This window comes from Tyto alba, unplaced genomic scaffold (assembly GCF_018691265.1).
Source record: "Tyto alba isolate M040663 unplaced genomic scaffold, T.alba_DEE_v4.0 Super-Scaffold_39, whole genome shotgun sequence".
Lineage (NCBI taxonomy): Eukaryota > Metazoa > Chordata > Aves > Strigiformes > Tytonidae > Tyto > Tyto alba.
This window is the reverse complement of record NW_024881314.1, coordinates 8,076,689-8,096,075: the sequence shown is the minus strand read 5'-3', so window position 1 is coordinate 8,096,075 and position 19,387 is coordinate 8,076,689. Positions and strand designations below refer to the sequence as shown.

General features: G+C 41.9%; 2 protein-coding genes across 5 annotated transcripts in view; both read right to left on the bottom strand.

Annotated features, from left to right (window-relative positions):
• Nucleotides 1-96, bottom strand: part of ITGB4 (integrin subunit beta 4) — a 36,200-nt gene extending 36,104 nt beyond the window's left edge. The window contains exon 1 of the mRNA XM_033002372.2: nt 7-96. The gene's annotated coding sequence lies outside the window, so the exon portion shown is untranslated. The remainder of the gene's footprint in view (nt 1-6) is intronic.
• A 3,621-nt stretch (nt 97-3,717) lies between these two features.
• The window catches only part of LOC104368460 (SAP30 binding protein), a 30,697-nt gene continuing 15,027 nt past the window's right edge, over nt 3,718-19,387 (bottom strand). For all 4 annotated transcript variants that reach the window (XM_042802303.1, XM_042802305.1, XM_042802306.1 and 1 more), the window contains 8 exons: nt 16,927-16,969; nt 10,279-10,367; nt 7,693-7,784; nt 7,171-7,231; nt 6,638-6,689; nt 6,179-6,237; nt 4,877-4,961; nt 3,718-4,235 (listed from right to left, as the gene is read on the bottom strand). In XM_042802303.1, the coding sequence (XP_042658237.1) occupies nt 4,054-4,235; nt 4,877-4,961; nt 6,179-6,237; nt 6,638-6,689; nt 7,171-7,231; nt 7,693-7,784; nt 10,279-10,367; nt 16,927-16,969 (663 nt within the window). In that variant the 3' untranslated portion in view covers nt 3,718-4,053. The remainder of the gene's footprint in view (nt 4,236-4,876; nt 4,962-6,178; nt 6,238-6,637; nt 6,690-7,170; nt 7,232-7,692; nt 7,785-10,278; nt 10,368-16,926; nt 16,970-19,387) is intronic.

Genomic DNA, 19,387 nt, shown 5'->3' with positions numbered 1-19,387 from the left:
ACCAACCTGTACGATCACGTTCTCAAAGGTAGGAAAGAGGCTTTTTCCTAGAACTGTAGTTTCCAACCTGTGTATCCGTCTATTACTTCTGATAGCAACACACAAGATAAACAAGAGCAGGGAGCTATTATACTGGCTGCAAGTTTGTTACACAATGGTTGGCTTCTCCACTCCCAACTTTTTGGAGAGAGGAAAAAAAAAAACCCAAACAAGTCATGCATGTTTTAAGTTGCTTTCTCCACTGTGGACAGCAAATACTCAAGTCATGAGTTCAGGAGCTAGGTGCCAGAGCGCAGCCCAGTTCAGGCAGGTCTCTTGCAGAAGCCTGTTACTGCAAGAGTTTGAAAACTGCTGCTCCAGGCGCCTCACAGCCATCTCTGCTCAGCACGCTTCTGCAGAGCTAGTTTTAGGAAGTTTCCTCCTTATCCCCCTATGTAGCATCATCAAACCCTGCTGCTCAGCATTTCCCCATTGCTCCAGTCACTGGGCAGTGTCTCTCCCTGCCTGCTGCACCAAGGCAGGAGCTAAACGAGCAGCGTGTCTTACCTCTGGTTGTAAATCTGTAGAGAAATCCAGAGGTTTGGAATGACTATGGATACTGCAGAGCAAGAAGAGGGTGCACGAAGAGGAAGGGGTGGGGTGCCAGGATACGTGATATGAATAAGATACTTGCACTTAAACAATGTTCAGTAGCTTCTGTAGCTAAATGATTCATCCCCAAGAACTTCAGGGGCTGCCGTGTGCCAGGTGCCAAGTAGGCTGGAGCTCAGCTTCATATTCACAGCTACACGTGGCATTTTCCGGTTTTATTTATTTTTTAATCAAGTCCTTTTTCTCTTCCTGCAAACCTATTCCTCTGGTTCATGTTCAGCTGCATTCTGATAGCTGCTTTCAAAAAAATAAATTCACACACACACTTTCATTTGCTACTCCTCTCCCTGATACAGTAGGGCATACAAAGATATAAGTGCTGACATGCTTAACTGAGTGTATAAATAATATTTCCTTGTAATCAAAGCTAATTCATCTAGCACAGTTGTTCCTGGTTAGGATAAAGAACTACTTTTACTAAATTATAAGTCAGATGTAGTTATTGACTTCCACGGAAGACAGTCTTTCCAAATTACTAGAGAAACTGAGCAGAAGCAAGAGTCAGGAAGAAGTTTCACATCGCTAGTGTCAACAGGCTGAGAAAAAATACCTCTTCAAGGGTGTTTTGTGTGCCTGTCAGGAGACAGAGTGACCACTTCTGATCCAACTTTACAAGGACTCGTAAGACATGAGGCAAAAGAAAGTCAGTTCTTACAAAAGGCACAAAATCTTTTCCATTACACTTAATGAATGTGTAAATTTAGTTAAATTAACATAGTCTCAGACTCTCCCACTAGTTACAGTTCTAGACAGGACAGAGGAAGGGGATGCACAAGGCTGGCTGCTACCTCTGGCACCAGGCTGCATTTCCATGTACTGGCACACATCCCATTGAGATACTTAATCTCGCTCAGCTTCAGACTTGCTCACAGCCCAGGTATTAAGGATACTCATTAGAGGAATGTTGTTCTAGAAGCCCAGATGCACCTCCCACTCCTATTCACAGGAGTAGACAATTGCAGTGATCCTTCTGGTACCCAGTTTGCCATCATCTGTAGTCGAAGGGAAACTGCAATGGCTGGTGCCCACTTTGCTGCAGTTTTACACCCTCATAGTACACCTGCATCCAGGTGTTGTTCAGCAGGGCTTTAAAATAGGTATTTCTACCATACAAGTTTTAAACGGGCTGGAATTGTGTAAGACATTCTAGACAGGAGAGTCACCTTACAGAGCTGCAAAGTTACCTAATGGCTTGTGTTTCCCCTCAGCCGCGGTGTGCCGTCCTCTGCAGAGTACGCAACAGTCCCCAGACAGAAGATACCCCTCAGCCAATGGAGCTGTTACCATTTTCCATAGGGTGAGGATGGAGTTAGGAATCAAGTCAGAAGCCCAGTGCAAAGTAATTTAACAGAAGAAATGTTTCCATCTTGCTATTTTAATGCCTTTCAATATTTCAGATTTCATTGCCTTTTTTTTTTTTTTTTTTTTTTTAAAAAAAGGGCAATTCTACCATCTCCCCCATTCCCATTGCTACAATCTCATCAGTCCCCTGGTTTCTCCCCCATAAGCATTCCTATATACACAGATGGGTTTTTTTTTAAAGCTAACATGACTGCCAAGACAAAGCATTTAACACATTTTCAAATTATTTAAAATCATGAAACCAACATCTTATTTCTTCCTTAGGTCTCCATAAATGCAAATCCTGGATCAGGAGTGACATACAGTATATAAAAACCTGAAAAAGTAACACTGAATTCTAAGCAGCTTGCACTTTTATTGATCTAGCAGCCTTCTCTCCTATCACTGCTTACGCACTAGAAAAAACAGGCTCTGGCTAGAAATTTAACTTAAAACAATGGGAAACGGAAAAATTACTGAATCTGAAAATCATGATCTAAGAATTAAAGACCTTTTAAATAATCTGGAGTGACCACTGCAAACAAGGAGAAAAAGTCCTGGTTTCTGTACACAACTGGAATCATTCAAGTTATTTGTTCCACCCAACTCAAAACAACGAACAAACCATTTCACATTTGCTGTTGAGCTCATTTTTAGAAGACTGGTCTCTGTAAATGAAGGTTTTATGAAAGACCCAGGTGCTACTACTGAAAGATAACTTTTGAAGAAGTTTAAAGATGCAGGAACAAGTTTGAGAAAATCAGCATTAAGAACAGCTGAGTTACCAAATATTTCAGATCATCCTCTACAACAAAAGTATTTCTAATCAAAATCAGTTTAATGCCCCATTTTTTTTCTCCTGGAGCCTGAGATTTTAAAGAAATCCATAATGTGAAAAAACCTTCATGCCACCTCCACTCGTGGAATTATTACACACTCACCTAATGGTCTCTGTAACCCAGAGCACCATATGGATACAGATTCTCCCTCGCCAAGATGAGAAATGCAGACACATCAATGATGCCAAGGGTTTTTTTAAAGACTTTTCCATTTTTATAATAATATTTTGCTACACTGGTAAGAAGATTTATACAATAAAATTTTCAACTGAAAATACTTTTTCACAACAGTGGAGCAAGCAGTAACTGCCATGTGTGCCTTTCACAGTACATCACTATCTAGTACAAAGATGGACAATATCACAATTACGATCAGACACTCTCCTCTGCTTATCTGCTGTCCAATCTCATTCCATGGTCATGGAAGAGTTCTCTGCAAATGAGTTCACAAATCAAACCTCTACAGCTTACAAGTTCTGCATAGAAATCTCCATCCCTACAAGACGGTAATAAGACTATTTCAACAGTTTCCTCAATGGTTCAATTCTTTTAACATGTGGTCTCCAAGATCTATACAGATATGCACAGGTACAGATGTCAGTACTATAACAACGAGTGAGTCTACATTTGTAGGTGTAGATCGCTTCAAGCCTCTGCTACACATCTGAAGATGGACACTAACCAATTGTCTCTGCTTTAATTCCCTCGGAACTGAGTTAGCATATGTGAGAGAGGGAAATAGCACAAGCTGTTAGCAGCCTTTGAGCATGACCAGGAATACACTAGAGTAATACTGATATTCCTTCACTAATTATCCGGTTTGTTTTCTGTTTGTTTTGTTGCTGCATTTTTTTTTTTTCTTTTTTTTTTTTCCCCCCCTGCCCCCCCCAAAAACAGACTTGCAAGTAGGGTAAGACCCTAACACCGTAATTTAATAAGCTAACTTTTACAAGCTGACTCCACATACCACCTTCTTCCAGCACAACACACAGAGAGTGGTTCTTCCCACAGCAAGAAGAGGCAGAGGCATTTTTCGGCAGAGGTCCATTCCTGTGGGCACACAGCTGGCATGCCTGCTCCTGCCCCCATTATTTCCAAAGGGAACTGTGGTCTGTTTCAAAGAATCTTGTCATCTTTTACCAAAGGCGAAAGCTACCCCTCCCTTCCGAGAACAATGGCTTCAATGACAGTTAAATCCAAAAATCCAGGCCCAGCACACCAGTCACTGTTTTGCCTTTTTCACAATGGTGCCAACAGCTGATATGACTGTAGTTTTGGATCCACTTGCGCTGGTTGTCACTGTGACAACCCCCGGCAGTGTTGCAGTAGTGGTGAGGATGGTGGGCTGAGCTATCGTTGTTACAGGGATGGCTGAGTCCCACTTGCTCTTCCTCTTCTGGGCATCTGTGAATTTGATTAGATGAAGCAAATGAGGATTAGCATTACGTTAAAGGTCACCAACCCCTTTGTAGCACCCTGTCAACTCTTAATATACCGCTGCTTGACTAGACAATTTTCCCTCACATTAATTTCAGCATACACTTACAGTAAATGTCGAGGAGGAAAGACCTCAAAAGTAAAACTCTACACCTCAACTCCAGCCAAATGGGAGACAGGTTCACTCCCTGCCCCAAAGCATATTTAATTTTAACGAAGCACACGTATCTCAGTTGCTCAGGAACAGGCACAGGGCATGCTCAGCCTCCAGTGCTTTTTTTCCCTTCCTTCCAGTTTAAAAGCCAGGCTATAGGCAGGAGAACGAAAGACTTTCAGTCTTTCCAAATCCCTTGAGATATATCAGTCCCAAGAACACCCTACAACCATAAATATCAGTAGGCTTCTTGACCCACTAATAAACCTCTCCACTACCCAACCTGTCTCCTCAGCTTTCATTGCAGAAGGACAGCCATGGGATATAGGGACTAGAGAAAAGACTCCTGGAAGGAACACTACACATTAAAGACACAATCAATAAGAAGCCTTCAGTGTTTCCAGGAAGCACTAATCCCAGCATTACTGCAGGTACAGTCACAACTGTTCTTTACCTCCCACAGTGGTACTGGCCGTTGTGGTGGTTGTAGAAGCAGCACTTGTTGTTGTACCCTTTTTAGTGCCAGTCACAAATTCTATCTGGGAAAGGAGAGACACACAGGAGAAAGGGGAGAAGATAAAAATAAAATGTTAATATACACAGTCTTTTTTTAACCCACATCACTTCTTTATGTTTTTAAGAACAGCTTTAATGTCATGTAAGACATTGGCCTCCGAGCTGACTGTCATGCAGGAAGAAAGATGAAGACCTCAGGCCAAAGCGTACTGAAGTCATGATCATGAAGGATTCCTGCAACCCGGCTCTTAAGTCAGATACAATAAAAATGTGTTTGTTAACTGGCATAAGCACAGGAATTTGATATAGCTCAGAAAGGATAGATCCTGGCCATTAAAAATTTTATTTTTACAGTTAGAAGTTCCTGTTCTTTTTGCTTTAAGAAACGTGCAAGACAAGTCCCTACCTGCACAATTTACTGTGATTGCATCATAGCAAGAAACCTAGCAATAAGAGCTACAACAGCATGCAGTCTCATATTTTCAAAACTGCAGATATGGGCAAGGACGTAATCAGATACCTGGGTTACTGTGCAGGAAACAAAACAAGTAGCAAGACAGAGCATGCACTGAAAGAAAAAAAATAACTCCACATACTGAATATGGAAGGAGCCTTCTGCAAGGTTAGATGGAAATTTCTAACATTAGACAGTTTTCTAATGCCAGCCACTAGTTTAAAGGCAACAGCACAGAAGGACAGGATTAAAATCTTCCAAAGCCTGTCTGTGTTCTTTTTGAGGGGTACATAAGAATGTACATATTGCAACATGACCAGTTAAAGTTAAAATAGGCCAAATATTTCTGGAAATTAGATGCAAGAAGGCAATATCAAAGAGAATGGAAAGCAAATATTGTCTCACAATGAGATACGGTGAGGAAATTAAGCTGTAACTAGGCAAAATGTCATAGATTTAAGAAAAAAGCTGTTGTTTATGCATTATCTTGCCTGTGTCTGGCTTAATGAATACCCTTTTAAGAGGTCTGGTTTAAAAATACTGACAAAACAGAAGGAAATCCAGTGGAAAAAACTACTTAGAGAAATGGACCTATCAGGAAGGGCAAACAACTTGATCTGTGCAGTTTGGAGAAAGACATGCAAGAAGAAAGGACAGACCCAGGGAAAACCAAACAGTATCAGCACAGAGTACAGTTCATAAGAAAAAGCAAAGCAACAAAGTGAAATTCAGCAAGAAGCAGACAAACACTCTGGATCTCCATCTCTTTTGGTTTTGAATAGCTACCTTTGTGCGTTCCTTTTTAGCCTTCTCCAATTTGTCCATTTCAATCTTCTGGGCTTTAGCTGAGAAAGATCAGAAGTTACAAGCAGCACTAGGAACAGTAAAAATCTAATGTTCTCACACTCACACATTTCCCATCATAAACAGTCAGAAACTTCAAATGGTGTATAGAAAATTAAATTGCCATGAATCTAGCTACTGCTTTTTAATCAAAGCATTACTGCACTAAATTAATGATTTGAGACGTGAAAACACTGAAGAACCAATTTAAATGAAAAGGCTTTCCAGACTGATGAAGCATCAATAACATTCAGGCACATCCAACCAGAATGAAGTAGTTAAAGAGCAGCATGTGATGACTTCTCATTTATAAAGGGAGTGAAGACTCTAGAGCAGTTAATTAACTACAAAACACAAAGAGCTAAGTTAGGACAAAAAAAGAAAAAGACTTGCTGGAATTACCTAGTGCCTCATAATACGAATCCTCTGACCAGCCATGAGGATCGAACATATCCTGAAGAAAAAAAAATATGTCAGATTGGGGATATTTCCACATATACACAAAACCCAGTTCAAAAATGTTTTATATACTTCTGTTCAGTGATGATACTCATTTCTGATTTTTTTCTTGCATCCCAGTAACACAAAGATGACATCAGACCTTCTGTTATAGGACCACGTTCTGTTGTGATCAAAGAAACAGCTCTGAAGCCAAAAGGATGCTGGCATTTTCCTGCTGCTCAGCTTCTATCCTCCCCAAGGAGTTTTATGTATATCTATCTATACACTTCAGCAGTTTTTATTCAGAATCATTATAGCAAAGTTGGAGGCACTGAGGCTCAGTACCAGACAAAGATGTTTGCTTCAATGCAGAGGATCAGAATAAAGTTCCCTTAAAGGGCCTCTTAAACAAACTGCCTTAGGAAAGTCTGAGGTAAGACCTTACAGCCCTGTGTTATCTTTCACCCTTGCCAGCGAGAAGGACCGCACCTCACCTTTGGATAGTTTGTACCGAGTTCATCAATTGAACAAAACTGGATCAGCTTTTCATAGATGCTGCAAAGGAAAGACAAGAACAGAGACAGTGAGCTAGAAGTAAACAGAAGTGTTTCAGATTTGTTCGTAGAAAGAGGTTGTCACCTCTTCTCACTACAAAAGTAAAAACAGAACCTGGGAAGCTATGCTTGCTATGATGGATGCAGCCTATCATTAACCACATTATTGCCCACTTCCCCCAAATTAATCTCCCAGCTCCCAGAACAGACACATCTTCTAAAATACTTCATCCAAAGCCTGTACATTTAAAATCTAATCAACAGACCAACTCTAGTGGTTGACTCACAGAACACAAGAGTTCTACTGTTTCAGCTACAATCAAATTATGTCTTTCTCATTTTTTTTTAAGCAGTACTACTTCTTATTCAGGATCCTGTTTCTGCTACAACTCCAATAAAGAGGAAAATTCTTGGAATTTGCTCCATAGTGCTTTGGTCACACAGGAAAAGATGGTGGCTCACCTGGGGTTGCGGAACTCCTTTTTCCTCTGAATGATGTAGTTCATATCCATGCCTTCTTTTATTTTCCTCTCATATAGTTTTTGAATTTTATCCTAAGGGAGAAAGATTACAGGGTGAGCCAGTTCAAAAAGGAGGAGCACACCAGCTATCAAAAGCGTACATGTGGACAGAAGCCAACTAAACCAGTGACCTCCTTGCATGGAGCAAGGATTCTACCTCCTCCCCTAAAGCCTGGCAGACTGCTTAATATAGACATTCCCTCCTTTAAGGTCAGAAAGTAGCTTCATGAACTGTCTGGATGGGTAAGGGAATCTATCTTTGCACTTTCTGAAGGCTTCAGTGATTAAAGATTTGCATTTGAGGCAGTAGTGCACACTCCTTCCCAGTCTGTTGTTTCCCTTCATAGCTATGACTGTAGAGAAGTAGAATCCAGCTCAGAGGGACAGGTAACCTCCACAAAGGTTCTCCCACAACTTACAGTGACCATCACACCCACCTTTGGACTCAGGCATGCACCCGAAAAACAGCTGCTGGGCTACACTGCACAGAAGGCCGGGCTCAGGGCTATGGCCGGGTTATGGATAAGCAGAGCCAAGTTCTGCTGGAGAATTAAACCCAATGTGATCATCAGGCATTGATGGTGGCATCTGCTGGCAGCCAGATGCTCTGGGGAAGAACGAATGCACTTGTAAATCCCTGCTTGGGCACAAGTGGCCAGTTCAAGGGAATCAGCTTCTCTGCAGATCTCTCACGTAGTTATGAAGTTTATGGATATCTTATTGAAGCCACAAGCCCCTGCAAAATGCAACTTAACTGGCTCAGACTGGAAATGTCAAGAAGTCTACTCTCTGAAAGACTGAAAGATTTAAAAATAAACACGATTTTTTTTTTTTCCTCATCAATGTAGTGAAAGACCTTAAAAGTATTGTTACCCTGGAGATGCTGAAGGGATAGCAAAAGCAGAAACCTTCAGATGGAACAAACTTTAGTGGTACTACTGTAAGAATACTCTCCGTGATTTCCTTCACCTTTTCTTTTTGACACAAATTTCTCATGTACAAGAGGCATATAAAATAAGACCAGAGGGCTAGGCCTTCAGTCTTGCAGGATGAGTTGAGTCAATTTTCCTTTGTAGCTTGTGGGTAAGTCACTTCATGACAGTCAAACACAGCATTGACAGTTGTCTAACAGTTTGCTGACGCCTGAATAAAAGAGGATTATTAAGAGCCAGTACAAAATTCCTATTTCATCAACCTCAAAGAAAGCTTTATAATATAAATTTTCATCAGATCCTCACAAAATTAACAAGAACAAATTACACAGTATCCATATCCAGTGCACACATCGTGAGGTTTGAAGAACAACAGCAAAACGGTGAATCTGAGGAATAGAAATGATTGAATGGGTGTTTCCTTTCATCCCCTCCCCATGGAGGTAGCAATAGGGTTCACAAAGTCCACAGATGGGGAAACAGTCCATCAACTTTATAATAAGAAATAGTCCCTTTGCCAGAGTTCAAGATACAGTATATCAGAGGAAGAATCTGACAAAAGGAAAGAGCAAATCAACAGTGAACAGCCTAGAACATTTTGCATCTCTAAAGAACAATTGCATCTCCTTGCTCAAAGTGCTCTAAGATGTGGTTTGACCTGCTAACAGAGGACAATTCTTCTTTGATTTAACATAGTAAACTGTTGTCAAAGGGGAAGAAAATCTGCTTTATTCTGTCTACTCTCAAGCTCTGTGCATTCCTCAGATCTAACACACTCTTAAGTCATTGATGTCAGAACAGTAAAATCCTCCTACAGCACAAGAGGAGGAATGGGTGTGCCCAGGTACACTGTGAGGAGAAGAAAGCATGATCTGAACAGTGAATCATTATGAATCACCACTGCACACTAGTAGCTTACTTGACAGAGCATTCCAGAAGTGATTCTTTACTCGTACTGGGCATATAACTGCAGTTAAAACTCAAATGGGTGGTAGGAAACAGCAGCCCCTGCTCTTTCCTTTGCCCTCCATCAGGAGGAAGAGAACCAAACAGAAGGTTATTGCAAAATTGGTTACTGTAGTTGTTTGGGTGTGCACCAGAGAAAACATCATTTGTTTTCTTTTGCTGCCTCTAAGTTACTTGCTGTCCCTCTAAATGTTTATCATCTAGAGATACGTAGGTGGAAAAGGAATCCAGTTAATGCTGTCTCAACTATTCCAGTTAGGGGATTCTTAGGCCTCTATAGAAAAACAATGATTTGTTCTTTCCTATGGAGCTGAATTTGCTGAGGTAAGAGGATAGCAGTCTTCACAGTAAACATTGCTTCTATGTCACTGGTGGAATCAAGAGCTATTTTAAAGCGTAAGTGACCCACAGCGACTGGAAAACAGCTTTAAGCTACTTTGAGACTCCTAAACTAGAACCGCTGTAAAGTCTAAAGCATTAAGACAGTGCATTCATAAACTCAGTGTGGTAAAAACCCAGCTTTAATGCAGGATTTTTGACTTGTGGAAAAATACTGAGCAGAGTTCGCAAATATCCCTCTTCCCTACTGAATTGCAAGCCTTTTGAAAAAAAAGTGGACTTATACCAACCTGCAAGTGGTTAGAACATCTGCCAGGAGGCTCAGGAGGGATTTTAATCTCATCTGGAGACATGTTCCGCACTCTCTCTGAAAAAGAAGCTGTAGAAGCAAACTAGGCATGAGTCCTGGCAACACGGAAGGGAATTTAAGCCTTGCAAGTTATTAAACTCGTTTTAAGTCCCTAGTAGTGCTACTCCATCATTGAGAATTCCTGGGTGAAGGTAACAGGGGAAAATGTTGCCAACTGGTACTTGTGGTGTTTCCAAAGTGCTGAGCAAGAAGCAACTAACCCAAAGGCTAGATCATTAGAAGAAGGATGTGATGGTTGCTTTATTGAGATCTACCTTACACTGTGGCTCTGTGTCACACCAATGCTTAAAGCTTTATTTTCAGGAGTCTCTCTACCCCAGAATGGAAATGTGAAAAGCTAAGCTACTTCCCACTACAGCTGCAATTGTCAATTTGCCTCAAAGGCAAAGGATCTTCAGAGGAACAAAGGTTGTTTCATGGAATATATCCCTAAATCCCTGCACTGCGCGTCACATACCAAGCCCTCCACTACTCCAGGTCTTCCATATGCACTTTAAAGTCCTGCTCTGAACAGCTCACGTAAGTTGGAGTCTCTGACAAATCTTGTGCCACGATACTCTCAGAGAGAATCAGACTGTGTATGTGGAAGACCATGAGGTCAATCTGAAGCAGCCTGGCTCATTGCCATTTTTGGGGAGGTAATCACTTTGGGTCCTATTTATTTCAAGACTTAATCCTACAAGAACCAAAATGGTTCAAGAAGGTAAGAACCCTCCCCAAGGCTGTCAGCAGTTAACCACGAGAAATTACATTTCATCCTTAAGTTAACGTTTCCTTAACGGGAGCTTTGATCATTGCTTAGAGTCAGACTATTGCTAGAAAGACCAACTCGTTCTGCAGGACTGCGAACAGACCAGTACAGACTGCCAGATTTCTATAGCTGTTTGTTTTGGGATATACTATTAGAGTACCTGATTGCCCTGTGAAGATTAGTTTACAGAGCTATCAGCAAAAGAAACTGCCATGTTTTCCCCTATTGATTGCTACTTTCCCATTATTATGGGAAACCCGGGCTGTTTTCTAGCCAAGTCCTAGAGCAGAGATCTGTGCCACATTTAAGCAGCTGGGATTGTTTTCAACCGTAATTTGTACAGGGAACATATTCCAGAGTCGTACTCTGTAGTGGATAAAAGAAATCTGACACCAGCACAGTAGTCATATCAACCAAGCCATTCACACTTGTAGCTCCACAATTATACATTTCTCAGTAAAAGCTGCCTGAATTGCATGCAGTTCCAGCATGCTCAAGTTCAGCTCCTTTGACTAAAGCCCAGAAAGGCCCAAAGGACAGACAACGGCATTTGAACATTGGATCCTGAGGTCACAGATAATCAATGCTACACATGTTCAGTGCTACTACAGTTTCCATTTCTTTTGTAAAAATGTAAAGCACTAAGGACAATATCCTTTGGAGATGCAGAGCTGGCAGGCGACCACTCATTCTCTTTGATCAAGATGTTGCTGAGGGTTAAATTCTTCAGCAGCTGCTAGTAATGAACAAAAAGTGTCCTTTGGCATTTACTAAGAGGATGCCTCTATGGAAGAGGGAAAGCTTGCCAGAGCCCCTACAGAAAGGCAGGCAAACTGGAGCTCCCTGACAACAAGGCAGACATTTGTTATAGGTTACAGCTGCTGGTGGGATGGGGAAGCCTCTAGTTTAATTAGTTTCAGGAACCCAGAAAGACAGTAGCAAATACACAGAAGTGTTCATAATAGATGGCACACTAGGCTTTCCGGAAAAGGTGAAAGCTGATTAATGGCTTAAGAGATTCATAGCATCAGCAGAAACATTAAAAAGGAAAAAAAGGACACCAAAATCCATACTTCATAAGGCAAAGAAAGGACCAAATAAATAAATAAATAAATAAATCAAGTCTAGTTCCAAGTTAGACATCTGATAGGCTCCTTATCTTTGCAGCTGACCAGAAGAGCCACATAGAAACAAAACATTTATGAGAATAGGAAATGTGGGCTCACACAAACTCAAGAACTATGGGCAAGAACTCTGTCTACCAAAGAAGTCAAAGTCCTACGAGTATGTTCAACAATCAATTCAAAGCTCCCTTGAAACAGAAATAACACTGGAGGAGGAACAACAGCTCCCAATGAGAATATATTTTGACCCATGACTTTTCAGATTTTGGTGTTCTTTTGTTTGAGCCACGGGAAAACAATAACTTATCAACATTATACTAATGAGGGAAGGCATCTCCTTAATGCTTTACAAGAAACTGGAACTACAGCATCTTTGTCTACTGCAATCCCACCATAGCTGTGTGCAGCTGAAGACTGAGTCAGCAGGGAGGCTACGTGCACCCTGTTCCACCGCACAAACTGCGCCCAGACATACATTCATCATTACTCAGTTATTTCATCACATCCAAACCAGACTGAGATACCATATCATTGGGAAGAAAGGGATGAGTTTAACCCCTTCAGGCTTATTTTACAGAAAGGAAGTGCAAATTATCCATGCCCTCAGGTGGTCCTCAAACTTCCTCCCCTAACAGATAGGTGAGTGGCCCACTCCACAGCCTCTTCCCACCAGGTCTTTTCCTTGAGAAAGGGGCAGCTGGGATTATCATTCAAGGTAATTATCCTGGATATTGCGCTTATGTGTATTGGCTCTTATATAAAAGATTGTGTTTTCAAAGTCCCAAGAACAGCTTTCCGCTGTCTATACAGCAGTAAATGCAGATGGGCAGCTAACAACAAGGTGTGTCCTCACAGGATACATCCAACTGCTTTGTGCATCCTGTTATTTCTGCCAAGATCAAAGTTTTACTTTTACATGAGTCACAGGTAGTGACACTGGCTGCAGTCTGTAATTGGGCCTGTGATTTGCTGGCTGACAGCCTAGAGGATCTCCATGTGGGGACCTCAGGAAGTTGGCTGTTGGCAGGATTAATCACTACAGGCACACCCAGATTCTGGCTCACAGTATGTAAATATCTTCCTCTAATCAGATTCACAGTCCAGATAAAGAAGCAAGGCCATAAAGCAGATCCCATGACTCCGAAGGGAGTTCAAGAAAGTAGGAGCCAACGCATTGCCAGGTCTGCAACTCAAGCATCCTGATGCTTGGATATGGCCACTCATGCTTAGTCTGTACATTCTCCCTTCACAAGCTGATGTAAAAGTTAAAAATTCAATCAGCACAATCCATAGGTGCTTGTAGATTTTTTTGTGCAGCCAGTGCATGCACTGTGGCAAGGCAGAGATGTTCAGCTGCTCCCAGGCAATGTGTAGGAGGCCAAAGCACAGCCAACTATCAGGGTGTACTTAGGAAAGACTCAGCATCTCAGTAGTCAATGCAAGTTATTTGCCTGTCAGATCTTGGTAAAACAGGTAATTAAATGGAAATGCTACAATTAATCTGTTCCAGTTTCAGATAAAAGGGTTATTTGACCAGGATATCCAACAGTACAAAGATATACTGTATAGCAGGAGAGAAAGTACCACAGCACAAACCGTGGACTCAGTTCCTCCCAGACAAAAACGATTGCTTGCAGCCCAAGGGCTATGCTGGAGACATGGACGGGGGGCACACAGGAGCTTTGTTTCCTACAGATGGGTAGGCATGCTTTCCTAGTGCAGAGAAAACCAAAAGAATAGAGAGCATAGGAACAGAAAGCTGGCTGTACCTGGCCAGATTAGGGTATGGATCATCTGAGGTCTGGTAAAGCATCTTGCCTCAGTGCTCCCAGTGAACAACACTGCTCTCCAGGCAGGATTAACAACTCCTGTCCCTTTCAAGGTTCCCTTGTATGCTGTGTTTTAAGCAGCCACAAGGGATTACAGGCAGTATCAGGTGCCGGTTTGTCTATAAAGGTCACACTAGGCAAAAAAAGCAAGCAGAGACCTGGAAAGGGTGATCAGAGGGGCATGGCTTTCCCCTGGAGACATGCAAACCGGTGGTGCCTGGTCTCTAAAACGGCATTCTTTGGCATTCTAATCAAGACTGCTTGGCATAAACCAGGTTGTGTGGGTTTCTGATTTCCTGGCACCAGAACAGCCAAACAAGAGGGAAGAACTGGAGGCAACAACATGCCAGTGAGTCACCCATCCATGGAAGGACACTAGTTCCCTTTCTGCTCTGTGGGCTGAGAAATGCAGAAGAGAGACCTGCAACTCAGCCATATTTTCTGCTCTTATGAACACTGACTTTGTGCTCAGATATCCTAAGGGCTAAAGAGAATATTTCTTGTAGTCCAAAAAGTAAACAACCATGCTGCAAAGAACTTCAAGGCAAAAAAACGCATCCTGAGAGTATTATTTTGCAAGGCTGCAGGAAACAGCAAATGCGATGTCCTGTCAGCACCACGTACTCTTTGGAGTGGTACAAAAACCCCAAAAGGACAGCACCGATGCAGAAATCTATCAAAATAGGTTTCACATATTCTTCCTTGTCAACCACAGGACAATTACTGCTGAAACTTCTCCTTACGTTCTTTCAGGCTTTGATTATGTGATCACCACTTGAGCCTAAGTCAGGACATCCATGCCCTTCCCAGCTGCTCATCCCTACTGTTTTCTTTGTGTGAACTCTAGTGGTCACATAGCATGCACTAAGTGGATCAAGGAATGGATCCAGCTGGAAGCCTCACAGGAAAAAAAAAAAAAAAAAAAAAAAAGAAAGAAAAAAAAAGCAGTGAAGGTGGATCTCAGCTGGCTCCAACTCCCAGACCAGCTCAAGGCACACAAACCTTCGCACACGTCCATGGGAGGTAAAACTGAAACATTATTTTTGGCAGAAGCTTACATTTATTCTGTACTTAAGCAACTGCATAACCACAGACTTTATTAAAGGTGACGTTGAGCAACATAAGATTATCTTCTGAGAAGGGCAGGCCCACAAGCTTTTAATGCAAAAAGCAGTTGTGAAAAACTGTCTAAGGAAGACTTCAACTTTCATATACTGATATTGGACAGAACTTTAGATGCCCAGATTAGAGAAGTTACTTGCTGGGTGTCAGAAAATCCTGCACCTTTTTCCATTCAAGAATTCTAATTCTAGAAGTCTAAGTTTCCAGAAAGGGAGTGGTTCCCACCTTACACCAACCATAAGGCTTTTGCAACAGTTCCTTTTCAACTTGATAAAATACAGACTAATGCAAAAGACCTACAGAATCCAGCATGGCAAGTATGCTGACCTCTAACAACTTGGTTCTGCACAATTTAGCCCACATGCTACTCTGTGCATGCTACTATTTATTGGGAAAGGATATTAAAGATATATTGCAAACCTTAATCCAGGTCTCAGACTCACCAACACTGTCCATTCACTAGTGTGTGACACTGTGATAAGTGTCCTCTGTGCAGCTTTTAAACCTGCATGCAAGTGTGGGCTATGATGAGACAAATGAGATTCAATCTACTAATCTCCTGTGGATGGGGCAGTCACCAAGGGAGAAAGAGACTAACAAAATTCTAACCTGAGCCTTACACCTTAGCTAAGAAAGGACTTCCCACTAGACTGCTTTACAAGTGTAGAGCTTCACCCATATGTAAAGTAGAGAGCAGGCTTTCAGATATTCTTCTTTACTTTCTACCTTAAATGCTGTCACCTCATCCGTGTTTCTAGTTTACATTGAGGCAGATCAGTAGGTTGGAGAAGGATCTCTGTTGAATTCTATGAGGAAACTGGTTAAAGCAGTTTTGCCCTCTAAAGGCTGAAAATTCAATATAACAGTTGGATTGGTACAAAGTCTGGGCAGGCCAACTGAAAAGGACTTAAATCCAAAACATCAGTGATGGCTGTTGTAGGAGTCACAGCTCAGCATCCTAGTATTTACTGTCTTATTTTACTTTTATCACACTGTATGGCTGAAATAGGCTTGAGCCTTGACAAGCTGACTTGACAGATAACGAAGAAACTTCTAAACTCATGACTTTTTTTTAATGATATTATTACATGCTACTACATAACCATACTAGTAACCTCAGAAACAAAGGGTTAGTCCAAGATAGTCAGAACTTTCACATAAAATACACTTTCTGTACAGCTCCACAGAGACAAAGCAATGGATACTATTTCAAGCTGATGACCCTGGACTTCTCAAATCTAACAGTGGTGCAATGAATAAGTGAAATGTCACAAAAATCAAGTAAGTTTCAGTAACCATTAAAAAACATATGGTATGCTATGTTAACACAGCAGCTATAAATTGCCATGTGGATCACATTTAAGTGGGGATGTTTTAGGTAAGTCTCTGAAGCCAGAGAACAAAGTATTGGTCATCATCCCTGGTTATACAGGCTCTCACAGAGGTGTCTGGACAAAGCTACTGCTTTATTGTTTTTAAGCTCATCTAGAAAAACATCAACACCACACTTTACATATATGTCTTTGGCTGGTAATATATGAAAATATTTCCGTATTTTTAAGCATGGTACCTTTCTCCCAAAAGATGACTTCACTGAAAATATTCCACTGAGATAAAACATTGCAGGCAATAATTGAAACTACAGCATTGTCAGGACAGAGTGAAGATGCTTTTTACAAAGGGGGACCCTAGAAGGTCTAGTTTGAAAAGACATGTAAACATATACTTCCGAGTGAACTTACCAACTAGCTCCTGAGGATCTCTTTTCTCCAGTTCTGAGAATTCCTGGGAGGAAGGGGGAAAAAAACAGATTTTAGTCAAGGTATGCTTCCAATCTAAAAAGCTATACTGTCCATTTGCTTAGAAATTTACACATTACTTCTGAGACAAAAGAATAAAAATTAAGGATGAAATACAAACTATTAGTTAATAGGGCAATGTTTGTACCATGGAAAGTCAAAGCCTAACAGGATGCTCTGTTTCCTTTCAAGGCTAGAGTCTAAAATTTAATGAAAAAAATTCAGGCTCTGTTTCTATGATTCCTGGACACTCAGCTCCTTTTGAATTCCACAAAAACTGCTGTGCTTGAAGCCTTTCCTCAAATCAAACTGCAGCTTCTTCATTTTTGGTGACTGGCCCTTGGCACAGGCCAAGAGTCAATGTTTTAGAGCATAGCTAGCTAAGCACAAGCTGAATCCAGCCCACAGAAAGCTACTTAAGCCCTGGGCATGCCTACCACAGGCCTGTGCAACTTGCAGCCCTCCAAGCCAGGCCAGCAGGATGCATTCACCAGGGTAACATGAAAACAGCTGAAACGCTCCCAGAGCCAGCAGCAGAGCACAACTTCAGCGCTGCATCTTATCGGCCTCTCTGCAGACACCCAGGGCTCTGCAAGGTCCCGGGCTACAGAAGTTTGCCACCTGGGCGTGGTGCCAGAATTCACTTCTGTAATTGTGCCATTCAGGACTTTGGCTGATAAACCCTCTACGAACCAAAATGCCAGGCACGATGGTGGTGATGAAGATCCTGTATTCCCATTTGGGAAGAACGCTCCCACTGTCAATTCTCTCTTGGCTGCTACTTTCCAGGTGTGATGTAGCCAATCTGCTCTACCAGAAACTCAAGGGCAGCCTCCACTGGCTTGTAATGCTCTGTTTGGAGATCTTCTCAACACAGCTAATCCCTTCTTAGCTATATAAATTAAGGCTGCTTCAGTTGCGGGAGCACAGCAGATGTTTGCACCAGAATCTGCCGAGCAGGAGGCGTTATGTAGGATAAGACAGTCTTAAATAGGCTTTTACCATATTGAGACCAATGTTCAAATATTTTGGTGCTTCTGAGAGACCCCCAGGAGAGTCACAAGCAATATCAAGTTCAGCACAAATAAAGTTTCTGAAACAGTATCAGCTGTATCCCAACATTGCCCTCTCCCCCCTGCCTCCCTCCCAAAGACCTTTTGTGACTCACTGGACTGTGTGTCCAAAATTCCTCAGTGCCTCCAAACACTGAAGCTATTCATTCAACCTGACACAGACATAATGCTGCCTCCTTGCTGCTTGGTAACCACTCTCTTAACCCCCTCCTTTACTCCATTTCCAATCAGGTGAGAGATGCATAAGGTAAGGAGAAAGCAGCAATGTCACCAAGCTAGATCTGGGAACAGGCTGTGCCAAATTCACTGTGAAAACCCACTGACTTCCAGAGAAGCCAAAGCCCTCTGAAAGCAGAAAAACAAATTCTTTGTGTGGCACTAACTGCCACAGGGCACGTTTTTTATAGCCATTCGGGGGGGTGGGGGGGAGTTAAAAAAAAAAGCAAAGCACTGTTTCTCCATAAGTACACTTGGATCACAAAAATACAAGGCTAAAGCTATTTCAGAAAAAAAACAAAACAAAACAAAAAGAAGTACACAAAGGAACACGCATCTTCTCACTGGCCAGCTGGCAAGGCCCCAGGCCCCTTTGTGAGCTGGACTGTAGCGTAACAGCTCCAACCTCTCTAAGCTAATGCACTTGTAGTGAATTAACACCTCTTCTCCCGGGACCTTCAGAAAGAACAGCACAAGCAGAAAAAAAATTAAAACAGAAACATGACATTTCAAAGCAGAAAACATATGCCTAGAGAAGGAGCTCTTTTTGGTGAGAGCACTGGACAGGAACCCAGGGAATCTAGGCTGTATTCTCCACAAACCTACGCCGACATGGCATTAACACGGTGAGCCTCCACCACATCGACATGGCATTAACACGGTGAGCATCAGGTTGCCACCAGAGAAGTGGGGGCAATTCTGCAGTAGCTAACAGGTTGTGAGGACAAATTCAAGTTAATGTGCAGGCTGGAGAAGTTCAAAGAGCTACAGATACAAGGTAAGCGTATGTCCAGGCAGCATACAATGACTCATTAGGCATTAAACACATGCAGTCAGAAAGCTGCTTTATTCCATTTTGGGGGGAGAACTTGGTAGATACATAAATGTGTTTCTCGTCTTAGTTTGCGACAACAAGCAAATGTTTGTTGAGGTGAAAGGAGGGAACTACACTCATCTTCTGAAAGTTTTAAGTGGATTGAGAGGGAAGAAGAAGAGATGGTCTACATCCCTGAGCACCTCTTGATCCTTCCTCTTACCCAGCACTGTATTCATTATTCCATTATCCCCCGCATCTTCTTCTGCTCACTTGTCCTCTCACCATACAAGAATGCAAA